Here is a 12,753-nt window from a genome sequence, read left to right on the forward strand (position 1 = left end):
CCATCCATCCATCCATCCATCCATCCATCCATCCATCCATCCATCCATCCATCCATCCATCCATCCATCCATCCATCCATCCATCCATCCATCCATCCATCCATCCATCCATCCATCCATCCATCCATCCATCCATCCATCCATCCATCCATCCATCCATCCATCCATCCATCCATCCATCCATCCATCCATCCATCCATCCATCCATCCATCCATCCATCCATCCATCCATCCATCCATCCATCCATCCATCCATCCATCCATCCATCCATCCATCCATCCATCCATCCATCCATCCATCCATCCATCCATCCATCCATCCATCCATCCATCCATCCATCCATCCATCCATCCATCCATCCATCCATCCATCCATCCATCCATCCATCCATCCATCCATCCATCCATCCATCCATCCATCCATCCATCCATCCATCCATCCATCCATCCATCCATCCATCCATCCATCCATCCATCCATCCATCCATCCATCCATCCATCCATCCATCCATCCATCCATCCATCCATCCATCCATCCATCCATCCATCCATCCATCCATCCATCCATCCATCCATCCATCCATCCATCCATCCATCCATCCATCCATCCATCCATCCATCCATCCATCCATCCATCCATCCATCCATCCATCCATCCATCCATCCATCCATCCATCCATCCATCCATCCATCCATCCATCCATCCATCCATCCATCCATCCATCCATCCATCCATCCATCCATCCATCCATCCATCCATCCATCCATCCATCCATCCATCCATCCATCCATCCATCCATCCATCCATCCATCCATCCATCCATCCATCCATCCATCCATCCATCCATCCATCCATCCATCCATCCATCCATCCATCCATCCATCCATCCATCCATCCATCCATCCATCCATCCATCCATCCATCCATCCATCCATCCATCCATCCATCCATCCATCCATCCATCCATCCATCCATCCATCCATCCATCCATCCATCCATCCATCCATCCATCCATCCATCCATCCATCCATCCATCCATCCATCCATCCATCCATCCATCCATCCATCCATCCATCCATCCATCCATCCATCCATCCATCCATCCATCCATCCATCCATCCATCCATCCATCCATCCATCCATCCATCCATCCATCCATCCATCCATCCATCCATCCATCCATCCATCCATCCATCCATCCATCCATCCATCCATCCATCCATCCATCCATCCATCCATCCATCCATCCATCCATCCATCCATCCATCCATCCATCCATCCATCCATCCATCCATCCATCCATCCATCCATCCATCCATCCATCCATCCATCCATCCATCCATCCATCCATCCATCCATCCATCCATCCATCCATCCATCCATCCATCCATCCATCCATCCATCCATCCATCCATCCATCCATCCATCCATCCATCCATCCATCCATCCATCCATCCATCCATCCATCCATCCATCCATCCATCCATCCATCCATCCATCCATCCATCCATCCATCCATCCATCCATCCATCCATCCATCCATCCATCCATCCATCCATCCATCCATCCATCCATCCATCCATCCATCCATCCATCCATCCATCCATCCATCCATCCATCCATCCATCCATCCATCCATCCATCCATCCATCCATCCATCCATCCATCCATCCATCCATCCATCCATCCATCCATCCATCCATCCATCCATCCATCCATCCATCCATCCATCCATCCATCCATCCATCCATCCATCCATCCATCCATCCATCCATCCATCCATCCATCCATCCATCCATCCATCCATCCATCCATCCATCCATCCATCCATCCATCCATCCATCCATCCATCCATCCATCCATCCATCCATCCATCCATCCATCCATCCATCCATCCATCCATCCATCCATCCATCCATCCATCCATCCATCCATCCATCCATCCATCCATCCATCCATCCATCCATCCATCCATCCATCCATCCATCCATCCATCCATCCATCCATCCATCCATCCATCCATCCATCCATCCATCCATCCATCCATCCATCCATCCATCCATCCATCCATCCATCCATCCATCCATCCATCCATCCATCCATCCATCCATCCATCCATCCATCCATCCATCCATCCATCCATCCATCCATCCATCCATCCATCCATCCATCCATCCATCCATCCATCCATCCATCCATCCATCCATCCATCCATCCATCCATCCATCCATCCATCCATCCATCCATCCATCCATCCATCCATCCATCCATCCATCCATCCATCCATCCATCCATCCATCCATCCATCCATCCATCCATCCATCCATCCATCCATCCATCCATCCATCCATCCATCCATCCATCCATCCATCCATCCATCCATCCATCCATCCATCCATCCATCCATCCATCCATCCATCCATCCATCCATCCATCCATCCATCCATCCATCCATCCATCCATCCATCCATCCATCCATCCATCCATCCATCCATCCATCCATCCATCCATCCATCCATCCATCCATCCATCCATCCATCCATCCATCCATCCATCCATCCATCCATCCATCCATCCATCCATCCATCCATCCATCCATCCATCCATCCATCCATCCATCCATCCATCCATCCATCCATCCATCCATCCATCCATCCATCCATCCATCCATCCATCCATCCATCCATCCATCCATCCATCCATCCATCCATCCATCCATCCATCCATCCATCCATCCATCCATCCATCCATCCATCCATCCATCCATCCATCCATCCATCCATCCATCCATCCATCCATCCATCCATCCATCCATCCATCCATCCATCCATCCATCCATCCATCCATCCATCCATCCATCCATCCATCCATCCATCCATCCATCCATCCATCCATCCATCCATCCATCCATCCATCCATCCATCCATCCATCCATCCATCCATCCATCCATCCATCCATCCATCCATCCATCCATCCATCCATCCATCCATCCATCCATCCATCCATCCATCCATCCATCCATCCATCCATCCATCCATCCATCCATCCATCCATCCATCCATCCATCCATCCATCCATCCATCCATCCATCCATCCATCCATCCATCCATCCATCCATCCATCCATCCATCCATCCATCCATCCATCCATCCATCCATCCATCCATCCATCCATCCATCCATCCATCCATCCATCCATCCATCCATCCATCCATCCATCCATCCATCCATCCATCCATCCATCCATCCATCCATCCATCCATCCATCCATCCATCCATCCATCCATCCATCCATCCATCCATCCATCCATCCATCCATCCATCCATCCATCCATCCATCCATCCATCCATCCATCCATCCATCCATCCATCCATCCATCCATCCATCCATCCATCCATCCATCCATCCATCCATCCATCCATCCATCCATCCATCCATCCATCCATCCATCCATCCATCCATCCATCCATCCATCCATCCATCCATCCATCCATCCATCCATCCATCCATCCATCCATCCATCCATCCATCCATCCATCCATCCATCCATCCATCCATCCATCCATCCATCCATCCATCCATCCATCCATCCATCCATCCATCCATCCATCCATCCATCCATCCATCCATCCATCCATCCATCCATCCATCCATCCATCCATCCATCCATCCATCCATCCATCCATCCATCCATCCATCCATCCATCCATCCATCCATCCATCCATCCATCCATCCATCCATCCATCCATCCATCCATCCATCCATCCATCCATCCATCCATCCATCCATCCATCCATCCATCCATCCATCCATCCATCCATCCATCCATCCATCCATCCATCCATCCATCCATCCATCCATCCATCCATCCATCCATCCATCCATCCATCCATCCATCCATCCATCCATCCATCCATCCATCCATCCATCCATCCATCCATCCATCCATCCATCCATCCATCCATCCATCCATCCATCCATCCATCCATCCATCCATCCATCCATCCATCCATCCATCCATCCATCCATCCATCCATCCATCCATCCATCCATCCATCCATCCATCCATCCATCCATCCATCCATCCATCCATCCATCCATCCATCCATCCATCCATCCATCCATCCATCCATCCATCCATCCATCCATCCATCCATCCATCCATCCATCCATCCATCCATCCATCCATCCATCCATCCATCCATCCATCCATCCATCCATCCATCCATCCATCCATCCATCCATCCATCCATCCATCCATCCATCCATCCATCCATCCATCCATCCATCCATCCATCCATCCATCCATCCATCCATCCATCCATCCATCCATCCATCCATCCATCCATCCATCCATCCATCCATCCATCCATCCATCCATCCATCCATCCATCCAATCCATCCAATCCATCCAATCCATCCAATCCATCCAATCCATCCATCCATCCATCCATCCATCCATCCATCCATCCATCCATCCATCCATCCATCCATCCATCCATCGGTCCGTCCGTCCGTCCGTCCGTCCACCCACCCACCTACTCACCCACCCACCCTGCTTAGGAGGATGACATAAATACGCACCTTGCATTTTTAACAAATTTACAGGCCGAAATGCCGTAAACGTGAAAGTCTGTCATGCGTTGTGAAACCTTTGGAAGCTTGCATCTAGTGAGCTTCTGAAACTTTTTGGAGTGACGGGAACCGTTCGCTCGCACCATGAACGACGTTGATGCACGAGAAACCTAGGAGGCACTTCTTTACCGTTTTCATTCCGCACCTCTCGCATATTTCCCTACATATTTGTTGCAACCAGTGGCCACCTAAATCAAGATCAAATCAAATTTATTCCGCAGGAAAAAGTTGGGAGGAGTATTGGTAAAAGCTGTGAGAAGAGCTTGACGAGCCCTGACTCCCTAACAGACTGGGCAGCATAAAAGAGTGCGGCTAAGAGGGTACAATACCCTAGAACGAACACATACATTAGTCACGCAACATCGTTCGAGCAGGGATTTATAAGGCAAAGAAAAAACATAGCTATATCACATCGTTAAACAAACATTGCACGCAGCTGTTTTGGTGATGTACCAGATATGTCAATGTTAGTTACATCCATAACGCGATTGAGAAGTGTGGACAATTGAAATTTCAACTTCTGAAGTCCAGAATTTGTTCTGCACTTGACGAGATACCACAATTCAGGATGACGTACATTAAATTGCGCACAAGTATCCGTTGAGTGCTGCCGAAGGTAGACGAAAAGGAAGAGCGACTATGAATTAAACGCGTAACAAGTTTAGAATCGCTGCGGTGAGGAAGAGTGGCTCGGTGAACCCTCGTACTGAATGAAAAGAATCGCCGTTATCCTCAAGCACGGCTTTATTTTTTGGCTCGGATGCAATAATGCGGTGTTAGGGCTGGGAACGATATTAGAGAGGAGTTTCAAACGCGAAAAACAGTGAGCAGGAAAAACTTGCAGAAGATAGATAAGACCTCCTTAGCAAGTAAGTGGAACAATTTAGTGTTCGACACAGAGGCCGCAGCAAACGCACCCGGCAGAACAGGTCCGGTCGCTCGATGACTGCAGATGCCCTGGGAACATTCTTGAAGGCTAGTTGCAGGCTAGTGGGAATATTCTTTCAGTCTAGTTGCAGGCTAGTGGTAATATTCTTGTAGGCAAGTTGTAGGAGTGAGAACATTATTGCAGGTAAGGTACTTACTTTCCTTGCTCGACATGGCGTAGACCATTGCTCCACTGAAAAATGTAATCATCATCAGTTTCTACTTTCTTGTCCACCCCTGATCGTCCACGTCTCCGACATCATCGTCATTTGGCGGAGCGCATTTGATGTTTATTTAGCTTTACAAACAAAGAGAGAGATCCGATACAAAAGACCACTTGGCCAGCCGAGGTCTCGGCACCTATATCAGTGGCAGCGGTACACATCGGTACACAGAAGCAAAAGGACAAACACTCCATTAGAAATAATGGCAACGCAACACAACATGCGCAAGAAATATAATGGAGTGATGACAGCATCTATATAAAGCAAATGAGGAGGCAATGCACCGATAACATATATACAAACATTTGATAATCACTTAGCGTCCAGAGTATTAAGAAAGGTAAAATGGCAATAAAGATAATGTCAAATATGCGCCAAATGATAGATGAGGATCATTTGCTATCAAATACCTCTTTATCTGTTTCTTGAAACAATTCACAGATAGGTTAAGTCTACTTCAAAAACTAAACACTATCAGAGTGACTGGTGCCCGAAATTTTCAACACCGTTTACCGTAGTTTGTGCAAATAGTTGGAACTGGTTCCTTCGTTTTGAGGAACGGACATCTCGGTGTCGGGGTACCTTTGGAGCGCCATACGATGAATTTTTACGTATATACGCACTAAGTGAAGGTTGTAAATCTACTTAGGCTTTAGATAAGTATGTTTTGTGAGGAGTGGAAGCGTTGGAAAATTTAGCGGTATCCTACAATATCCATCAATTGCCCGCACTGCTCTTTTTTGAATCAAGTAAAAATTTTCAATGTTGCCACTTGCACTGGGTCCCCAGACTAGAATACAGTAAGAAAGCCTTTAATAGGAAATAAAATAATATTTAGCCAGTTTAAGCGAGAGAAGTATTAACGGTGCAATCTTATACAGGAATACGACATAGTATATATAGCTTTACTGCGGAGCACATTGTCAGGCTAGTATGTCTAGCCACGACCTACAGCATAGCTATCGCTTCCGATCCCTGTGCACCATTTTTCTTTCCCTCGGCCACTCACAGGTATCAAGAGAGAGGAGAACCCGGTGGTTTACAAGCTCTACGACCTCGACCCTAGCTGTGGCAATGCCGCTGCCCTGTTGAGCGTCATCGATCAAGACCGGCAGCAAGGCTTCCAGTTCGTCCGTGAAATACCCGAGCCGAGCCAGCTTTGCCGGAAGAAGTCGCTCTGCGTTCCTAAGCGGAAACCTACTCGCGGTTGCTACTGAACTCCTGTTAGCATGATGACTCGATCGAGTTGATAGTGCGCGGAGAGATAACCAGCATCGTCACGGAGGGAAGCCTCTTGTATATATTTGGTGTCTGCGTTTTCTTTCAAGCTACGGAGAAAGTTTCCTTTTATAGGGGAATGTTTTTAGGGACCAAGAAACTCACGCGACGCACTTGTATCGAGAGAAAAAAACAGAGTGCTGAAGTCTTTTATTGGGTAAGAGCTTCATGGCAGTACCGTATTTACACTGTATATTAGCTGCAGCCGCAGTTGGACATTCGCCTCTTCCGCACGGGCGGCCCCCCCTGGCGCTCCAATTGCATACAGCGACCAGTGGCTGGCATCACTCATGAATGTTGTCTCCCCACACGCGCGAACTCTTGTAGTAACATCAGACACGCCCACCCTTGACACTCACCTGGCCCACCTATGGGAGGGCCACTATAGCATCCTAGAGCGCTATAGCATCCTAGCACTATAGCACTATAGCATCCTAAAAGCCACCTCAGCGTCACTAATAATTAGTGACGCTGAGGTGGCTTTTCTCGAAGGCTGTCTTTAGATTTTAACGTTTACAAATTTTATCTTTGACGCTGGGAGGTTTTCTCAATGGTTTTGACGCTAGAAATAGTTCATTGACGCTGGGAGGTTTCCTCGAAGGTTTAAGTTTTCATGTCCACCAAAAATATTCCGCGTTTGTTGTTGGTCATTCTTTCATTTTCACTCTTTGTGTTAAATCAGGATTGTTGATTTTGCGCTCTGGTTGCCTTGTTCAAGCGTGTGAGAATGAATTGCTTTCATGTCGGTTGCGCGCTCTTATAATCTTGAGATAAAATAAGGAAATGTTATCATGTGTATAGTGCAGAACGCATATCTGTCTGTAATAGTAGCGCCTACTTCCGGTGTTCGGACTTTTGATGACAATTTCGTTTTGTTGTGTGATAGGCTTGCGAGATATGGCTCGGGTGATGCATAAAATGTAGGGGTCTGGTGCAATAAACTTCAGTTGCAAGTTGGCGCCCGTCCTGTTGTGTTCGTATCTCCTTTGTCTTTGTTGTTTTCGCGCCGTCCGAACTACTTTCAAGATATGAACCAACTAGCCCAAATCAGAGTACTTCTATCCTGTCTGCCTCTTGGTTTCCTGCCACCCCCGTGTGCCCCGGTACCCAGATGATCTTATGTTTGATCGGCTTGTGTGGTTTTGCATGTGTTTGTTGCGTCTTGCAGTCTACAGAGCGGAGTATGCGGAGCGCTCTGTGACCGACTGTGCTGCAAAGATAGTTGCGGCAGGCTGCTTGTGAATCAGTAAGAATTGTCAGTGACCGCCCAGTCCGATAGCCCTCCGCTGCCGCTAGAGCGACGGCCGCTTCTTCAGCATCAGCTATCGTGCAGTCTTGCAGTGAGGCGCTGGTAATCTCGTGTAATTCCGAGTTGACTACAGTTGCCACTGCGTTGTTAGTGCCTTGTCCCCTAGTCATGGCATATGTGGCAGCGTCGACATACACTGTTGTATCCTGGGAAGCGTGTGTTTTCTGTAAGCGGTCGGCCCTTGCCTCTCTTCGGTCTTTGTGGAGGTTCGGGTCCATGTTTCTTGGTATTGGTGCCACCCTGATCGTGCTGCGGTACTCATCGGGGATCGTTTTAGTTCTCAATATTTCTCGAATTGGTTCGGTGTAGCCCAGTTTCTTTAAAAGAACTCTGCCTGTGGAGGTCTGCTGTAGTCTGCGCATTTGGGCAACATGCTGCGCTTCCCGTAATTCCTCGAATGTACTTAGAAACACGCATACAACTCCCGGTACCTCAAAACCCCTGCCCCCCTATACATGCGCCCCGAATGCCGACCTCGACGCAGAGATCACGGAAGCAGAAGTCAGAGCGACCCTCCTGACTCTTCGTTCTAACTCCACCCCAGGAGTTGACAGGATTTCTAATGCCATGCTCCGCAATTCGGACGATCAATCCATCGCCCAGCTAATGAGGTACTTCAAGAAATGCTGGCAGGAGGGCACTCTTCCCCAATCCTGGCGTCACGCCAAAATCGTGTTCATACCAAATCTCCACAAACCTCTTACACCCTAAAATCTCCGTCCCATTTCTCTAACCTCCTGCCTAGGCAAGCTTTTTGAACACGTCGCACTCGCTCGACTCACCCAACACATGGCGGAACAAGGCGTCTACCCGCACAGCATGGTGGGCTTCCGTCCCCATCTGTCGGCACAGGACGCCATGCTCCAACTCACGCAGGACATTTTGGACCCCCTTATGCCGGGTCACACAAAAGCTGTACTAGCCTTGGATCTCTCCAAGGCCTTTGATCGCCTGGACCATCAAGCGATCATGGCGGCTCTCTCCCCCTTGAACATAGGTGAACGTATGTACACCTATATTCAAGCATTCTTTACTAACCACACGGCCGGAATTTACTTCGGACCCCAGATATCACGCCCATACACCCTTAGTGGGGTCGGAACACCCGATGGGTCCGTCCTCTCCCCTTTTCTCTTCAATGTCAATCTCATTCCCTTTGCCTGCAATCTACAAACCATCCCTCGCCTTTGGCATACACTCTATGCCGATGATATCACGCTATGGACCACCCATGATGGCAGTGATGGAGACATAGTGAATAATCTACAGTCAGCAGCTGCCCTCACCCTAACACATAAGCGCAGTATCGGACTCTCCTGCTCTCCGGAGAAGTCGGAGCTCCTCCTCATCCGCCCCACAACCCGAAACTGCCCCACAGCCCCCATCACCGTGACGCTGGAAAACCGGCATATCCCGGAGGTAAACACTCTCCGCGTACTTGGACTCCACATCCAGAACAACGTGAAAAACACACTCACCATACGGAAACTCAAGCAAACAACTGTGTCGATATCCCATCTAATCCACCACGTTTTCGCACACCACCGGGGCTTGAAGGAGCATGACCTATGTCGTCTCATTCATGCCTTCGTCCTCAGCCGCTTTATTTTCACGCTCCCCTACCTGAAACTCGAGGCCGGGGAAATCTCCACCTTTGATGCCATGATTCGAACAGCATTTAAGACAGCACTGCACCTACCCCTAAATACCTCAACCGAAAAAATCCTTCAACTAGGCCTCCACAATACGATAGGGGAGCCTATCGAGGCCCACCGACAGACACAATACACCCTACACACCCTAGGTATCCGCCTACCAGCCACGGATCCCACACAGCTCCAAGTCCCCCACCATATTCACCGCGAACTACTTATCAAAGCTCTCCCCAAAAACATGCACCCCACCTACCACGCACCCCGACGCAGAGCTCACGCTCGGGCGCTCCACAAACATTGTGGCACGGAACCGTTTGCCGTTTGGGTGGATGCCGCATGCACAGGCGAGGACGCGGTTATAGCCATCACAAATCCCCCCTCCAACCGATTGCCACTCTTCACATATCCCCCGCTACCACTTCCGAGGAGGCCGAAGAGGCCGCCATTGCCCTGGCCATCACTCACGGAGGCTCGATATATACCGTCAGGTTCTAAAACTGCCATAATAAATTTTGCTCTCGCTAGAGTTCACGTCCCTGCATTTGGCATACTGAACTACCTCGCCGCACACCCACCCCGCCACATGGAATTAATATGGGTGCCTGCCCACTCCGGGAATCCCGGAAACGAGGCCGCTAACGCTTTACCTCGAAATTCTCTGAACCGAGCACCGGCGGCCTCCGACCTGGGGTTCTGGCGGGAGCGCATGAAATGACGCAGGTCTGCAAAGCCGAGCGTCGGCTCTACTGCCCTCCCCATCCCTCCCTCGACAATTACCATCAGACACTTTGGAGCCGGCTCCAAACACGCACTGTACCCTACCCTTATATGCGCTCGCGATATCACGAAGCCCATACAGACCCCTCCTGTACCTTCTGCCACACCCCAAAGCCACTCTCGACCATATTCTTTTCCTCTTTCCGGCGGATCCTCCCCCGAGGGGCCTGGAGCACCTTACCACTTGGGAGGCTTGGGCAGGGTATCGAACCGGAACTGAACCCGAACCCGAAACCGGAACTGAACCCGAATTTTCGCCCGGAACCGGAACCGAACCGAACCCATATTTTTTCGCCATCTTGGAACTGAACCCGAACCGGAACGATTCAAAGGAACTGTTCCGAACCGGTTCGGGACCCGGTTCAGAACCACTTTTTTGCATCCCGGCATACGTCTTGTTTTCCCACAAAATGATATGATCTATCGCATAGATTTACCCACCCGTAGCTGTCTGCGCTGGGACGTGCGAAAATGGTACCCAGTATATGCGACAGCAAACTTACAGGAGGTCTGGTGCCTGGGAAGAAGCCTAATTGACGATTCTGTAATGTACTGCCGCCAATTCTAAACACTTGTACGTCAGGTTTCTGTGAAATCTTGAGTTATTACTCCTCCCTTTTACATAATTGCGTAAATCTTTACTCAAAGTGTTAGGACTGCTCTAACTCAGTAAAGTACTATCGACACGAAACTTTTTCTTGCGTGCTTTCTTCTTTCAAACGATGCGTTAGACGTTGGTGTACATGGAGCACCGCGTGGTATTCACCAACACATAATAAATAATTTATTCTTGAATTTCTTCTTGATCCTGTTTCGGTTTCATCAACATAACAATGGCTGTGACGTGTAGTGGAAATTAGGTCGCGTGAGGTGCTATAAACGGCAATATAACTGCTGATACGTCGTTCGTTGTAATTATCGGTCTTGAAGTCGGCTGATATAAGTGCTACAGTGAGTCAAAACAACGTATCAGCGTTTGTATTAGTTTTCCCGTGCCTCACGTGACCTAATGTTGAACTCACGTCAAAGCCATCATTCGGTTGATGAACCCGACACAGCATGGGAGAAAAAATTATTTTCTAAATTATTTAGTGGCAGTAGGCGAATACCACAGGGTGATCCATGTGTTCTAATATCTATGGCGTCATTTTAAAGGAGACTTCCAGGTAAAGTATGCGAAGTCCTTTTGGGCTAGCATTTGAAACGGTGACGTAATCACCAACTAAAATTGCGACGGCCTTCAAACTTCTCCGCAGCGCACAACGCTAAGTGGGGGACGCATGATGACGCGCGTCTCGAACGTATCTGTACATTTTCAACGCATAAACGCCTGCTTTGAAGGAAAACCGAAATCAAAGCCCGCCGAACGTTGTTTGGAAGCGTCCAACGAGGCACTGCAGCAGTTGACGGCAGCAGTAATTTAAAATCATACCTTTCGTGACATCACACTGAACTTCCCCGCACTCCTTTGTTGCTTTGAGGAGAAGTGCAAAATTTAATCGTCGATTACATCACTATTTTAAATGGTAGTGCAAAAAACTTAGTATCCTTTACCTACAGCCTGTATAGATTTGAATCCTTGAGTATCGCGAAATTCTCAAAAGGTGGCGCAGTTGCCCTTTAACTTGCACTGACATCGCGCAGCATACGGTGCCTTTTGCGTTTCGCTTCCATCGAAACGTGGCCGCCGGGGACGAGTTCGAACCAGGGTACATCGAATAAGTAACCGAGCGCCTTAACCACTGAGCAACCGCAGTGGGTAGTGCAACATTTACTTTTGTAGGCGCTCATTGTCTTAGACACCAAGTTCTAAATAAAACCCCTCATGATGAGCCTGTAGGGCAATAAAGAAAAAAAAATGGCTCAATGGCTGTAGAGCTCGGCTGCTGATTCCGAAAATTAAAAAACCAGCGTGCTCTGTTGCGCGTCGAAAATCTCCAGCTGG

At 48.7% G+C, this 12,753-nt stretch overlaps 1 protein-coding gene across 1 annotated transcript in view; it reads left to right on the plus strand.

Moving 5' to 3' along the window:
- LOC149362207 (uncharacterized) overlaps positions 1 to 7,143 on the plus strand; it is a 17,876-nt gene extending 10,733 nt beyond the window's left edge. The window contains exon 5 of the mRNA XM_089569661.1: positions 6,801 to 7,143. Within this exon, the coding sequence (XP_089425787.1) occupies positions 6,801 to 7,006 (206 nt within the window). The 3' untranslated portion in view covers positions 7,007 to 7,143. The remainder of the gene's footprint in view (positions 1 to 6,800) is intronic.
- Positions 7,144 to 12,753: the final 5,610 nt, after the last annotated feature.

This window comes from Amblyomma mixtum, chromosome 2 (assembly GCF_055824585.1).
Source record: "Amblyomma mixtum isolate Tamu chromosome 2, ASM5582458v1, whole genome shotgun sequence".
Lineage (NCBI taxonomy): Eukaryota > Metazoa > Arthropoda > Arachnida > Ixodida > Ixodidae > Amblyomma > Amblyomma mixtum.